The sequence below is a fragment of the Argentina silus genome, assembly GCF_951799395.1.
Source record: "Argentina silus genome assembly, chromosome: 12".
Lineage (NCBI taxonomy): Eukaryota > Metazoa > Chordata > Actinopteri > Argentiniformes > Argentinidae > Argentina > Argentina silus.
Genome location: NC_139666.1, coordinates 5,882,231 through 5,897,230, shown reverse-complemented (window position 1 = coordinate 5,897,230; position 15,000 = coordinate 5,882,231). Strand labels below are relative to the sequence as shown.

At 46.9% G+C, this 15,000-nt stretch overlaps 3 protein-coding genes across 5 annotated transcripts in view; 1 reads left to right on the top strand and 2 right to left on the bottom strand.

Annotated features, from left to right (window-relative positions):
* The window catches only part of LOC310812655 (nck-associated protein 5-like), a 61,660-nt gene extending 57,818 nt beyond the window's left edge, over nucleotides 1–3,842 (bottom strand). Inside the window, exon 1 of the mRNA XM_083681301.1 lies at nucleotides 3,145–3,842. The gene's annotated coding sequence lies outside the window, so the exon portion shown is untranslated. The remainder of the gene's footprint in view (nucleotides 1–3,144) is intronic.
* Nucleotides 3,843–8,762: 4,920 nt separating this feature from the next.
* Nucleotides 8,763–13,374, bottom strand: ftcdnl1 (formiminotransferase cyclodeaminase N-terminal like 1). 3 transcript variants are annotated; one of them, XM_083681877.1, is made up of 6 exons: nucleotides 13,251–13,374; nucleotides 11,821–11,941; nucleotides 10,786–10,881; nucleotides 10,233–10,388; nucleotides 9,890–10,078; nucleotides 8,763–9,517 (listed from the first exon to the last, which is right to left on the bottom strand). In XM_083681877.1, exons 2-6 carry the CDS (start codon nucleotides 11,933–11,935, stop codon nucleotides 9,072–9,074), a joined length of 1,002 nt encoding a protein of 333 aa, XP_083538003.1. In that variant the 5' UTR covers nucleotides 11,936–11,941; nucleotides 13,251–13,374; the 3' UTR covers nucleotides 8,763–9,071. The 3 variants fall into 3 exon arrangements, with proteins under 3 accessions (XP_083538003.1, XP_083538004.1, XP_083538002.1); XM_083681878.1 differs by lacking the exon at nucleotides 13,251–13,374 and adding an exon at nucleotides 12,870–12,908; XM_083681876.1 differs by lacking the exon at nucleotides 13,251–13,374 and adding an exon at nucleotides 12,640–12,758.
* cUnh2orf69 (chromosome Un C2orf69 homolog) overlaps nucleotides 13,259–15,000 on the top strand; it is a gene marked incomplete at its 5' end in the record, with an annotated part of 2,827 nt that continues 1,085 nt past the window's right edge. The window contains 2 exons of the mRNA XM_083681879.1: nucleotides 13,259–13,516; nucleotides 14,761–14,990. Coding sequence (XP_083538005.1) covers nucleotides 13,259–13,516; nucleotides 14,761–14,990 — 488 coding nt within the window. The remainder of the gene's footprint in view (nucleotides 13,517–14,760; nucleotides 14,991–15,000) is intronic.

Genomic DNA, 15,000 nt, shown 5'->3' with positions numbered 1-15,000 from the left:
TCTGTAAATGGGGTGATGGGTATTTTAAAAGCACGTGTTTTCACACATGCCTAAATCACTTTTCTCACATCTTCCCAATTCCCATATTTCAATTCAGTGTAAAATGATATTCCATTATTAATTAACACATCAATTTAAATGCCATGTTAAGCAAGTGGTTCCCTTCACCATGTAGCCTACTTGCACAGTAACAGAAACAATACTATAGTGTCACATCAACAAGCTTCTCTCTAACAGCTCAAGTCTAAAATCTGCTCATGCAGAGAAATTAATGTAATGCATCAAGGCCACGATGTATCACACATACTGTAGGTCTGTTACCGTTGAATCTCAGGTGCAGGAATGAGCAACAGCAAGTGATCAATCAGTGGGCTCTGAACATCAGCTGGTCAGACAGAGATTCAACAATGGAACATACAAGTACTCATAAAACTGATTGAGTCACATGATCAGCCATACAGTCATGTAATAATACACCAACACTATGATGAACACTATGATGACCACACATGATGGTTATACAAGTCTAAACATAAACTCCAGTAATCTCAAAATAACATTTCCCAGCAGATCTGTTTAAGGGGCTCACTGACCTGACTACACAGACAAAACCAGGAGCTCATCTGTGATCAGTTTGAGGGTTCAGTGATTCAGGATTCAGTGACCTAGATCAGCAGTCAAGCTAGAATGTTTTAGGGCTGGGGTTTGCTCTAGAATGTTCTACAGAGCAGTAACAGAGTTGTGGTTTGTTCTAGAATATTCTACATGGCTGAGGCAGGACTGGGGTTTGTTCTAGAATGTTCTACTAGGCTGTAGCAGGACTGGGGGTTGTTCGAGAATGTTCTTCTAGGTCTGAAGCGGGGCTGAGGTTCGGTCTGTGGTTAATCAAATTATGGAGCCACATTAGACGCTTACAGTTGGGATTTGACTATGAGGGCAGAAATGATAGGCTTGGTTAGACATACCCAACATTTACCCTGAGATGCATGATAAAAACAACACTACATTACACTAAAGGACAGTAGCTAACTATCACACATCACTGTGTTTTTTTCTTTAATGTGTGTGTTTAGTGTGTGAGAGTAACTCTAACCCCAGCCCCCCAGCCCCCCATCCCCAGCCTCCCATCCCCAGCCCCCCATCCCCAGCCCCCCATCCCCAGCCTCCCATCCAGAGCCTCCCATCCCCAGCACCCCATCCCCAGCCTCCCAGCAGCAATCACAGCGTGTGCTTATCAGTAAACACCGTAATTAAAGGTCTTCCTTTGGGTGGGGGGTAAATTGGTGTCATTAAGGACACTCTGCCCCTGGCCTTGATGTCTGAATGAATCAGGACAAGGCCTCTGGACAACACACACACACACACACACACACACACACACACACACACACACACACACACACACACACACACACACACACACACACACACACACACACACACACACCACCAAGCCCCTGGGCATCAAACACATACCTCCTGAGCGACTCACATCCGCCTGCCATACTGACTACTGGAGTGCAGTAGAGAGTACTACTGCTACTGATATGTAGATACTGGACTGGACAGCCTGTCCTGATGAAGGAGATTCCTTTGTCCTTAGACACCAGGGGAGGCTGGTGGACGTAGAAATCGGAGGACGGGCTTATTGTAATGCATGGAATGAAATTAGGAATTGTACGATACACGTCTGTCATCGTGTCATTCCTTATTCCATGCATTACAATGAACCCATCCTCCAATGTCAACCTCCACCAGCCTCCCCTGACAGACACTCTACTGGCTCTCCAAACCATGTAGTGTCTCTCCAGTCAGAGAGCGTATTGCCTAGTAATCTGAAACAGTATTTGTGGTGCAGTATGTGATGGGTCTGTAGCCTACAGTAGGTCCTTCATAGCCATATCCCTCCTCTTGTTATACTTGCGTGAGAGTCTGTGTCATCATTATATGCATATGCATCATTACAGCCATGTCATTCCCTAACTCTTTCCCCCCTGTCCATGCATTCGATTCAGTGGAGGCTGGTGAAGGTAGAAATCGAAGGTCGGGCTCATTGTAATGCAGGGAATGGAATGAGGAATGGTATCATTAAATGGTAAAAGTGTGTTTGATACCATTCCTCATTCCATCCCATGCATTACAATGAGCCCGTCCTCCGATTTCTGCCTCCACCAGCCTCCACTGAAGATTAGAGGATCCGCGTAGATGCCTCCAGCATGAACATCTAGCAAGCTGCAATGTTGACCCTGCCGCCTCCCCTTGCCCTGAGTCAACCCCAGCACATCCCTCCTTTCCTTCCCAGGGCTCCCAGGGATGGCAGCCATATTGTTGCCATGCAGCCTCCCATTTCTACTGGCTGAGAGGCCCCATCAGGAGGTACAATGGTGAGGTGTGATTGGCTGAGAGGCCCCATCAGGAGGTACAATGGTGAAGGGTGATTGACAGTTTGTGAATCGACCCCTACATTTGAAAGGATTGGATAGGTCCAAGCCAGGGGAGGCTGGTGGAGGTAGAAAGTAGAAATCACAATGAATGAAATCACATTACAATGTGCCCGTCCTCCGATTTTCTACCTCCACCAGCCTCTACTGGTCCAAGCCATATGGTAACGGCCTTCACCTTGCCCTCTGATTGGCTTTTGTTATTTTGCTTATGTGACACACAACCTTGGTCTCCTGCACGGAAGACCCAAGTGTCCACCTACAGACCAAGGGTGCGTCCTCAAGGTCCAAGGCTGAAACACTAGAGTTTACCTGTCTGAGGCAGGGCTACCAACCATGAGAGCGTGATTCTGAATCATCTCCTGCTACATCCACTAGGGATTGATTGGATCCGTCTGAGCATTAAGTTAGAGTTTCAGTGGGGAACTCCGTGTGGCGAGAAGAGCAGCATATGAGGGAAAGTGACCATCTCTACACAACATTTACTACCAGTTACATAACCATAGCACACTCACACGTCTCTGGATTACCTATTATCTATCTGGTTGAGGTTAACCCTGTCACGCTTAGACACACACACGCATACATATTCACGCACAGACGCACACACAAACACAAACACACACACACACACACAGTCACAACAGGGAGACCGGTGTGACTTTGGAGCATGCCGATCAGAGCTGGTACCGTGCCATCTTACCCTGCCTGTGGCCGCTGTGTGTACCCAGGAGGAAGAGATGTCAATCAAACAGGACCATGAAGAACATTCTGACGGTGTTGAGGAACATAAACCCAATGGTCCTCAGTGAAGTAGGGCATCCAATGACATAACCTGCTCTTCAGTTAGAGCATCCATAGACAGAGCCTTGTCTTCAGTGAAGAAGAGCATCTTCAGTGGGGGTGAAACACAGAGTCGTCCTCAGGGAAGGGGATCCATGGTGCAGACTCCAGTCAAGGGCCCTGTAGAGACAGAGAAGAACAGGACATGGTCCGGGCTGGTCTTCAACAGCACTTTAGATCCAGCTGGAGAACATTCCACAGAGTCAGAGGAAGCCACATCCATTAGGCTTGTATCCACAGATAACAGAACAAGCCCTGGTTAAAATAATACAACACTACTGTACATGCTGTACCACTACCATTGTCCTCTCTCTCTCTCTCTCTCTCTCTCTCTCTCTCTCTCTCTCTCTTTATCTCTTTTACTCGCTCTCTCTCTTTCTCTCTCTCTCTCTTTCTCTCTCTCTTTCTCTGAGCTTCTCTCTCTGTAATTCACTGCTTTATCGCTCTATTTCTGTCTCTCTCTCTGATGCTCACTCATCCTTCCACTTCAGTGATCTCTCTCTCTCTTGCTCTCTCTCTCTCTCTCTCTCTCTTGCTCTCTCTCTCTCTCTCGCTCTCTCTCTCTCTCTCTCTCTCTCTCTCTCTTCTCAGCTGTGTCTCAGTGTTGTGCCTAGCGGATGTTGAACATGTGTTCGGAGTGGGGGTGGGGGTGGGGGTGGGGGGCTGTTGCCTCCATAGGTGGTGCTGAGGACGGCAGTTGCTGTTTTGACCAATCAGAGAGAGAGACTGAGAGAGACAGAGAGGCTACGATAAGATACGAGTTCAGAGTTCCATCAATTAATATTTAAAATAAAACTGACACTTTTCATGAGAGCAGGTCTTTGTTTTTTACATTCTCAATCAAAAGGCAAGTTACATTTATTGAGGGGACAGACATTAACAGACATGTCTTGGACTGTAGGGAGTGCTGTGGTCTGAGGAGAGGAGGGTAATGCTGTTGTCACGCCATACTTCATAGGATCAGCTCAAATCTCTCTCAGATATGAAATAGGCTGAAAAACCTACGGTCTAGTGATCAGCTTAAATAAAGCCCTTACTGATGCTGGCTCATTCATGTCCTGCTACTGAATGTGTTATTCAACATTCCCAGTGAGGAATTATGATTCAGAAGGAGATGCAGTGATGACGTACTTATGGTCAGCAGTAAAGACCACTGGGAGTATTTATAGAATGTCAGGGACTGACTGATGTAAAGGAATAAGCTCCTCTATATCCACATCAGGTCACATGGTCTCCCCTCAGATGATAGGCTGTCAGACTGACTCATGTCAGAAGAACATCTTATGTTGCTCCTATAAGCGCCTTTACACTGACAAAATATTGTACTGAAAGAATGTGAATAAACTCCTGAAATATCCTGTTGTTGTCACTGAGAAAGACACGTGTTTATATATTTAGAAAGAAGATCGGATTAGCTGTGTTTATTCCGGGGGGAAGAAATGTCAACGATTTGCGTGAAATAATTTAGTTAATGTCATATTATTATAATGACTGTTTACACAGAGAGTCCCTAGTCAACGCTATCTATGTAGAACAGGGGAGGCTGGGGAGGCGGACTTCTGAGGACGGGCTCATTGTAATGCATGGAACGAATGAGGAATGGTGTCAAACAGACAGGTGTTTGATACCATTCTTCATTCCGTTCCATGCATTACAATGAGCCCATCCTCTGATTTCTACCTCCTCCAGCCTCCCCTGGTGAAGAGAGTCTGAAGAGGCATTACAGTGCAGACCTTGTGTGAGTTCCTTACCAGGGAGGATCTAGAATCAAGACAGTCAGTAACGATCATTAGTGTTATCAGATCTGACTCACTCAGCTAAATTAGGATAATGAGTTGGAGGGAGTGAGGGAGGGATATATATATATATATATATATATATATATATATATAGAGAGAGAGAGAGAGAGAGAGAGAGAGAGAGAGAGAGGGGTAAGGTAGAAGGAGAAAGAGGGACAGATGGGACAGATGGGAGCTTGAAGGGACCAAAAGCCCAATTAGCATTTTTTTTGTCTTTTTCTTTCACCTGGGAAAGACATGAGTCTATGGACTTGGCTTGTTAGTCATTCCACCTACTGTAACTCTGACTGACATGTTTGTAGTTCTCCTCGTCATTTCCCCTAACTCTGATTGACATGTTTGTAGTTCTCCTAGTCATTTCACCTCACTCTGATTGACATGCTATGATAATTCACATGATGTCATTCATCACCTACAGCTCTATACATCTCAGAGATGACACATGAGATCTCTCTCTCTCTCTGTCATACATGAGTTAGCTTGTTAGCTGTGTGAGTAGCTTGTTAACTGTGTAAGTAGCTTGTCAGTAGCTTGTTAGCTGTATGAGTAGCATGTTAGCTGTGTGAGTAGCTTGTTAGCTGTATTAGTAGCTTGTTAGCTGTGCGAGTAGCTTGTTAGCTGTGTGAGTAGCTTGTTAACTGTGTGAGTAGCATGTTAGTAGTTTTTTTAGCTGTATTAGTAGTTTGTTAGCTGTATTAGTAGCTTGTAAGCTGTATTAGTAGCTTGTTAGCTGTGTGAGTAGCATGTTAGCTGTGTGAGTAGCATGTTAGCTGTGTGAGTAGCGTGTTAGCTGTGTGACACGTGAGGGCTACTGCAGGTAGTCAGGGAGGGAGGCAGGCAGGCAGGTAGGTAGGTAGGCAGGTAGGAGGGTAGGTAGGTAGGTAGGAAGGTAGGTAGGTAGGTAGGACAGCAAAATAGAGAATAGGGTTTAATATGCAAACATTTTGAGAGCTCAGGAAAAAAAATTGTGTGTGCGTGCGTATGCAAGCGTGCATGCGTGCGTGCGTGTGTGCGTGTGTGTGTATGACAGTGTTTGGACCAGGACACCCCTGGGCTTATGCTGTGACCTAGATTAGGCCCTGATGCTCCCTAGCTTGGCAGGCTGTGTGTGTTTGCATGCGTGTGTGCGTGTGTGTGTGTGGGGGGGGGGGGTGAAATGTAGCTGCATGGCTGCATTAACTGTATGACTAAGAGACTCAGCTGGACAAGGCACAAAGACATGAATGTGCACACAGTATGAACACACATATGCACACACACACACACACACACATACACACACACACACACACACACACTCACACACAGCATGCACAGATTCATATAATCCATATAATCCATATAAAACACAAACTAGTGTGCAAAAGTTATCTCAAACTGGTTTCATGAACATGACAATGAGTTCAGTGTTCTTCAGTGGCCTTCCCAGTCACCAGATCTGAATCCAATAGAAGACCTTTGGGATGTGGTAGAACGGGAGATTCACAGTTTGAAAGTGCACCTGAAAAATCTGCAGGAATGGCGTGATGCAACCATGTCATCATGGACCAGAATCTCAAAGGAATGTTTCCAACATCTTGTGGAATCAATGCCATGAAGAATTGAGGCTGTTTTGAGAGCAAAGGGAGGCCCCACCCAATATTAGTATAGTGTTCCTAACCCTAATCCTAACCCTAACCCTAGAGTGCTCGGTGAGTGTATATTTCTGTGTGCATTTTCATGAATAACACATCAACTATCCTCTTGGTTTAGCATCACCTACTGAGTGGAATGCCCTGGAGGTTATTCACACTCATGTTCTGTATGTTAATATGATAAAGAAATAACAAAGGAGTAGCCCACACCTGTCCATGAAACAGCTTTTGAAACCCTTGAAAAAGAGGGGGTTACATATAAAAGAGCTGTAATTCCTAAACCCTTCCTCCAATTTGGATGTGAATACCCTCAAATTAAAGCTGAGTCTGCACTTTAAGCCAATATTCATTATATAACTGTAACTTGAATATGTTTTGGGAAACAGCTAAAATAACAAAAATTGTGTCAGATTCCAAATATATATGGACCTAACTGTATTTACCATACGCCTTATGAGTTACGAAACATACCACTGCATAATATGGTCAAAAGGAACTGTCCATCACTATGACCCTTGGGTCAAAGACGGGTTTTGAGGGATTGTGTGAAGGAGGAGAGCGTGCTGGATTCTTTGACGCGTGTTTGATACCATTCCTCATTCCGTTCCATGCATTACAATGAGCCCATCCTCCGATTTCAACCTCCACCAGCCTCCCCTGAACTACTACTATACTCTCCTCTCACTAATGCACAGCTCCATACAATATGTCCTCCCTCCTGTATGTCGTTATTATAGTGTCCTTATGTAACCAGTGACGAGCGTCATCGCGCCTCAGTTCCACTCGTTCGTCCTCGGGCCAAACCCCCCCCCCTCCGTGTCATCAGAGGGTTAACGCTGTGAGTCAGAGAGGGGGGAAGAGGCAGTCTGAATACACGCTACACGCTACATGCCACACAAATACTAGTATGTTTCAGTGAAGAACACGGATACACACAGTGAAATGGAACATGTTAGCGTGTATGTGAACGTAAAAATTATGTAAAAGATCTAAATGACCACATGCCATAAGTAATAGCACAGATTAAATGACTATAGTCATATCATATCATAAGGACGTTTTTAATCTGTCTTTGACGGTGGCTAATGAAAAACCGTGCATACATGACTTGTGTACTATATAGTAATGCTCAATGAACTGTCTCATTGGCATCGTACATATTGTGTACTGTTGATATTAGAATGTGCAGTTTCACACTTGGAGTGGATTCTAAATGTTCCCTTCAATGTTGTCCATCCAAAGTAAACACATGCGGTAGATATCTGCCCGTGTCTCTGGTGGTCGAAACCGCCAACGACAACCAGATGGTGACGGTTAGAGCGCTCTCATAGAGGTGGTGGGTTATCCTCAACAGTCTAAACATATCTCCTCTCCATGTCTCCTTGCTGTTACCACCTGTATCTCTCCTGTGTTTCAGATCAGTGTAGATGAAGGAGATGAGGAGACAAGGAGAGGAGATGAGGAGATAAGACGAGGACAGGAGACAAGGAGAGGAAATGAGGAAACAATACGAGCATAGGAGACGAGGAGAGGAAGTAGAGGAGACAAGGAGAAAAAGGAGAGAAGATGAGGAGAGGAAGTCACTGTATACTAGTCACTCACTCACCCTAGCGTATGTTATGACTATTGAGACTCACCCTAGTGTATTTTAGGTTGTTTATGGAAAATAACGGAGGACTCTTCTATAAACACAGGGCTTAATTTACCCCAAACAGGAAATGACCCGAGCATCGCCCAATGACACCAGTATGGGCATCCTCTCGTCTAGGGGAGGCTGGTGGAGATAGAAATAATCAGGACAGGCTCATTGTAATGCATGGAACGGAATGAGGAACGGTATCAAACATGTGAGGCCATCCTCCGATTTCTATCTGCACCAGCCTCCCCTGCTCTAGTCCGACCCCATCATCTTAACCCTCATTCTCTTCCTTTCTCCCCAACATGTGTCGTCAACATTATGATAAATCATTTTTAAAACCACAAGTTACAATGGTCATTGTAAAGGTATATATTTTTTATTACAATTAAACAATTACATTACGCTTTTAAGGCTAAATGTTCACTAGTTCTCCCTAACAGACAGGCAGAGGTCAGGTAGAGGTCAGAGGCTGAGGAGCTCAGCGATCACTCAGACCTAACACTGCTCGAGTGGGAGTTAAGATATCTGTGCAAGTTGTAAACATTCTGGGAGACATCTTGCATATTCACATAGAATCATCATAAATAGAATCACAAATCAGAATCATCACAGTTAAATCACAGAGACTTGTACATAACATGGAGGTTTGGTGTGTGTATGTGTGTGTGTGTGTGTGTGGGTGTGTGTGTGTGTGTGTGTGTGTGTGTGTGTCTCTTCACATGTGGACCCTCCTCTGTTCCTTCCAGAACTCTGCGATGCCCAGCGCCAGCGCTCTCTCTGCCAGGCCCCTGCACTCCCGGGGGGTGAACCCCACCAGCGCCGTCCCCTTGGTGGCCACGCCCTGCTGCCCCGCCAGCTCAGACACCCGGGCCGTGATCAGGGAGGCGGGGGCATGGCAGTACGGCTGCCCTTCTATGGTAAAGCTAGGCCATGCCTCCTCCCCCCCTGCCCCTCCCCCACGGCTAGGGGGGCTCCCCCGGACGCTCTCCACATTGCAGGCAATCTCCACTGCCCCCTCATGTGGTAGGGCCAGGACCTGCACCCCAGGCACACCCCCGGGAGTGGACTCCCTGATCGCCCTGGCAATGCTGCGTCCCAGCGCCAGGTCCTGGGTGTCGATGGTGACATTGCAGTTCATGACATAGGGGCTGGCGCCGACCCCTGGGTGAGAGGTCAGGGGGAGGGGTCAGGGGTCACAAGGTAAGAGAGTCATCTCGGAAACTCTGAACTTCAGAGTTAAAATTAACAGAAGTTATTTGCATAGAGCTTCCTATTGGTTGATTATATGGGAAAATCTGGTATCATCTTTGTAGGAGTTTCCAGTTCGGACATTTCTGAGTTTGCTAGTTCTGAGCGCTTAGAAAGCTAGCTTGAGCTGCAACCATCTTGCTTATACCTATCCAATGCTTTCAAGGTGGGTGCTACACATTAGCAGTGGAGTCCCCCCCAATGACAAGGGCTTTGAGCATCTGGAAAAGTGCCTTATCTAATCAATCAATTAAACTAGTCAAACGGACCATGACAGAGGCTAACCTGTGAGGCCGTATCGTCTCTGAGGGGGGGGTCCCACGTCAGGCTGGATGGAGGCCATGTCTGGGATCTTCCTGAACCAGCCCATCTCCCTGCGTCTCTGGGCCAGGCCCCGCTGGCCGGCCCGGTCCGCACAGCCAAACAGGAACACACTGGTGCCAACGACCCGCTCTGTCAGACCTGCAGCCAGCGCTGGGCCCGGGAGAGAGAGAGAGAGAGAGAGAGAGAGTTGGTAGTGCACGCGCACGCACACAGACACAGACACAGACACAGACACACACACAGACACACACACAGACACACACACACACACACACACACACACACACACACACACCGTCCTCACCTCTAGCCTCGTTGGCACAGTCCTCCATGGCCAGGTCCTCCCCCAGTGGGTAGAGGGGCACCAGGTCCACAGCCCCCATACATGGATGGACCCCCGCATGGGTGCTCATGTCTATCAGCTCACACGCCTGCTCACACGCAGACAACACTGCCTCCCCTGGAACACACGCACGCACACACACACACACACACACACACACACACACACAGTTATTGGACTGACTGAAGTGAGATTAAGACTAGAGGATATAAACTCAATGAACAGTTGATGGTGCAAGACTAAACTTTGAGGAGTCTGAAGAAAGCCCAGGTGAGATGCTGCAGAAGGAAAACCTGTTAGACTCACTGATGCTGCAGAAGGAAAACCTGTTAGACTCATTGAGGCTATAGAACACCTGTTAGAACCACTGAGACTGTAGAAAACATGTTAGACTCACTGATGCAGAAAGAAAACCTGTTAGACTCACTGTTGCTGTAGAAAACCTGTTAGACTCACTGTTGCTGTAGAAAACCTGTTAGACTCACTGACGCTGTAGAAAACCTGTTAGACTCACGGATGCCGTCGATGCTGGCCACGATGGTGATGACCGAGCGATTGTAGTCATGGTCGTTGAAGATGTTGAGCACCGTCGTCCCCTCTCGCCGAGCACCTGGCAACATCCAGTCACAATAGGAGAAGATGGTCAGAAGATGGTTAGAAGATGGTGGTCACACAGTGAGATGGTCATGTTTAGTTTCAGGATGAATACAGCACCCTATGAGCCTCGTCATCAGGCCACTAGACTCTATCATCGTATCCCGGGGTCACAACAACCTTTCTATGCAGTGGGAGTTTGTGAGAAAATGTGTTCTTTATTTGAAGGAGAAGACAAACTACTTCTTACTTTTAGCTATTTATATATATGTCAAAATTCTAGGCTTGTACAAGGACCACTTTTGGCGAAGAAAATCACAGTCAGCAAGCTGTTAATCTGTAACCAACCTTCCAAAAATGGATGCATTCAAACAGTCAACCAAAGCATTTACAGTATACAAAATTATTGTGATTGGCTATTTGGTTGGGGAGGAACCATGGTTTAGACTTGGCATCCCTTGTTGTTCACGGGCTGGTCACACCATTCATCCCAGCTGCGGAGTCAGCACCCTGTAAGAGATAAGATACCTACTCTGGTATGTCCTCCCTAGCCTGGTACTATTCCACTATAGCTCTTTGTGTAAGCATGTGTTGCAATATTTTTCTTGATGACCTGGCTTAACCTCTCCATGTATTAATTCAACGTACTATGGGACTAATGCTTGATCCATCACTCATTTATCAACAGGCCATCACATTAGTAAATTTAGCACACTGCAGTAATGTATTTTTATTATAGCAATAATAAACTGTTTTTATAAAAATAATTTCTAACAAGTTCTTCACTATGTCTGTCCACTAAGATAGCTTGGGTCACTGGGGCCTGGGGCCTAGGGCCTAGGGACTAGGGGTTAGTGACTAGGGGTTAGGGGTTAGGGGCTAGGAGTTAGGAGCTAGGGGCTAGGAGCTAGGGTCTAGGGACTAGGGGCTAGCGATTATGGGTGAGGGTCCTCACCATGTCTGTCCACCAAGGCAGCCCTGGCCACTGTCTCCACCAGCTCCTTCCTGCGGGCCTCAGACACATTGAGGAGGCAGGCCACCAGATGTCTGCCCAGGGCACTGGCAGCCATTCAGCCCTGCAACAGAGGGAATCCATGCCACTGAACATTCACTCTCACTCACACACTACAGTATACTGCTAACCTGGGGAAAAGGTGACTGAACACCCCCCCCCCCCAATATATATATATATATATATATATATATATATATATATATATATATATATATATATATATATACACACTGTTGGAGGGGTTGTTGAGGCTGTTGAGGCCTACAGCCTCAGTGAGTCTCAGTGAGTGTGTGTATATCCTCCCCTGGTGTGGCATATATTCTGTATATGAATGGGCTCTAATGTCTTGGATGCGCCGACTCTATTTCAGCTTGAAACAATTGCTGAATTATGTGTGAGTTCATCCTTCTCATTTAGTGAGGGGGCTCCCACAACAAATTTGTCTATGGATCCACTGACCATTGACCACCATTGTACCAGCTGAAGTTGTGAAAACTATAACAAGTCTACCTGGAGAGAGAACATCGCATGGCAGTAGGCTTTGAGGGTTGACACACAAGTTACTGTATAATGAAAGTGTTCAAAGTCCAAACATAGCATGGAGAGAGAGAGAGTCTGTTTGGAGTATTTCACAAACGTGCAGTGCATGCATCCACAAAAAAAATAAAATAAAGAACAACATGACATGCACAAACATCTCCTGCTGTCACACGGAGCAAAACCGTAACATACAATATGAAATACTTGCGTTTTACTCACGAGGAAACAATGTTACAAAACTCTCGGACGATCACATGTGTACAATCATTACGACTGTTGGAACGTGCACACGAACTACAGTATCAACAGTACAGTGACGGTAATGCGCTCAAATGTGCGCTTCACTGATTTCCATGCTATCATGATTTCATTGTATTTAGTATTCTACAACTTGAGTGCTATGTAGATCTGTGAACATGTGTACAGCCTTCTGTTTACAACAACTGTACCAGAAGAGGACATGCGCAGTGTTGATCTTCTGGCGCTGAATTCCTCGCTGTTTACGGTGCAACAGCGCCACTTGGCGGATACACATGTTATAACAACAACAGAAACGTAATCTCTTTTTTTCATGTGATGAAGTTTGACGGCTAGCTGGATTGCTGTCAGCTAGCTACAATGCAACAGTTCGAGTAGGTAGCTCGAATTGTCAACGTTGAACAAAAAAAATAGGATGACGAAGTGCAGATGCCCTATCCGACTATCATCATTCCAGTTTGCCATGGATAGCTAATTGCTGTATTTGCGTGTAGACTCAACTAATCCGGGTTTAGCGCCTATGATAGCTGTTCAAAGAAGGATTTGAGCGTGCCTTTCGTTGTTAGCAGTACCTAAGAAGATGTACTCCAACGGTACCGCAGGATCATCCTCCTCCTCCGCCGAGCCTCCCGGGCTGTGTCCACCTGGAACCCCGGATGAATGTCCTGAGAGCCCGCCGCGGCTGCAGCGACTGGCCGACGTTCCTGGGTCGGAACCTGACCGAGTCAACGACCTACTTCTTCTCCGTCCCTTGGAGGGGCAGGGACGGCGTGGCTCGGACGCAGAGGCCGCGGAAGATGGGAGTGCCCACGTTGTATTCTTCCCCGGAGACATACAGGTGAGAGGTAACTAGCAAACAGACGTAGGTTACTGGCAGGACTAAAGTTAACTCTTGATAGCACTTTTGACTTTATTTCACTCACTTCGAGTCAGTAAATCAGAGAGATTCGCTTTTCATGTGACAGGTGTGACGCAGCACGCAGGTGCACCTGTCATACCAACACGATCAAGCTGCCAACTAACTGTAAACCTGTGATCTGTTATGTTACAATCAGAATGTAGGCGGTGGGTGATAGGTGATACTTAACGAACATGGTGGCTTTTTTCATTCGTTCACCATGTGAGCGGACTAGGACCTTGAGCTGTAGATGACGATGATGTAACGGTTGTGTAGGTATGCCGCTACGTTAAACCCAACGCTCTCCTCGGCTTAGCCGCCCCTTAAGAAGTTACGACTGCAAGATTACTTAGTTATAATCACAGAGCTGTATATAGAGTACTATTCTTAGTGAAGCCGTTTATGGAATGACTCTTACAAAATGTGGTCTGAAATGATGCTTCTCGAGAAGGGAGGAGAGAGTGGAAATGAACGTCTTACTCAGCCTTTTCAGATCTATTCCGCTCTCGGCTACTGTCCTGTTAGCATTGCTGGGGTGTGTTCCGTTAGTCTGCTCCCCACGGCAGAGTTAGTATTCCAGGGGTGCCCTAGTGTTTCCCAGGGGCTGTTAGTATTCTGGGAATGTTCTCAGTGTGTGATGTGGAGATGGTTAAAGAATGGGTTCATTGTATTCGACCCTGGCCCCCATAAGAGAGCAGTATGTCAGCCTACAGCGTGTTCAGTATTGGGAGGGTAGTCCTGCTGATGAGGCTCTTTCACGACGCTGCTGTCTGTCCGATGCCAAGCATTTGGGGATGAGGTCAGACTTGGGGTTAGGGTATTATTAGCTAGATTTCCTTGGTTGTCAGACAAAACTGCTTATTAAACTAAACAGCATCTCTCTCCTGCCCCCTCCTCCCGTCTCTCTCTCTGTCTGTCCATCTCTCCCTCTCTTCCACCCCCCCCCCCCCCCCCCTTCCTTCACCCCATGCCTTCCTTATTTTCCCAATCTCCCCATCCACTCCCCACCCCCTAACCCCCCTTTCCCACATCCCCCCCCCTCTCCGTTTTGTCTATCTCCCCCTCTCTTCCACCCCCCCTCCCTTCACCCCATGCCTTCCTCATCTTCCCAACCCCCCACCCACCCACTCCACCCACCCCCTTTCCCTCATCTTCCTTCTTCCCCATCTCTCGCCCCTCTGTAGAACTTCCAGGAGGAGATGCTCCTCCAGCCAGAGGGGGCTAAGTGGCAGTCCTGGAGCCTGGAGCAGGTGGCCCTCACCCTGGGGAGACGCTTCCCCGAGCGCCACATCTGGGTGGTCCGGGCCTCACGCATGTACCTGCACAAGTTCACCTGCTACCACAACTTTGTGGAGAGCAACCTGTTTGGAGCCCCGGAGCACTCTCCTGACTATGGAGCATTCCGCCACCTCAGGTAACTGACC

Excerpts from the sequence above, each read along its gene's own strand:
- ftcdnl1 (XM_083681877.1), bottom strand. The coding sequence starts at position 11,935 with ATGGCTGCCAGTGCCCTGGGCAGACATCTGGTGGCCTGCCTCCTCAAT. Across the intron at positions 10,882-11,820 it reads TGCCTTGGTGGACAGACATG|GTGCTCGGCGAGAGGGGACG; the intron begins GTGAGGACCCTC and ends GGATGTTGCCAG. Across the intron at positions 10,079-10,232 it reads CTGTGCCAACGAGGCTAGAG|CGCTGGCTGCAGGTCTGACA; the intron begins GTGAGGACGGTG and ends TCCCGGGCCCAG.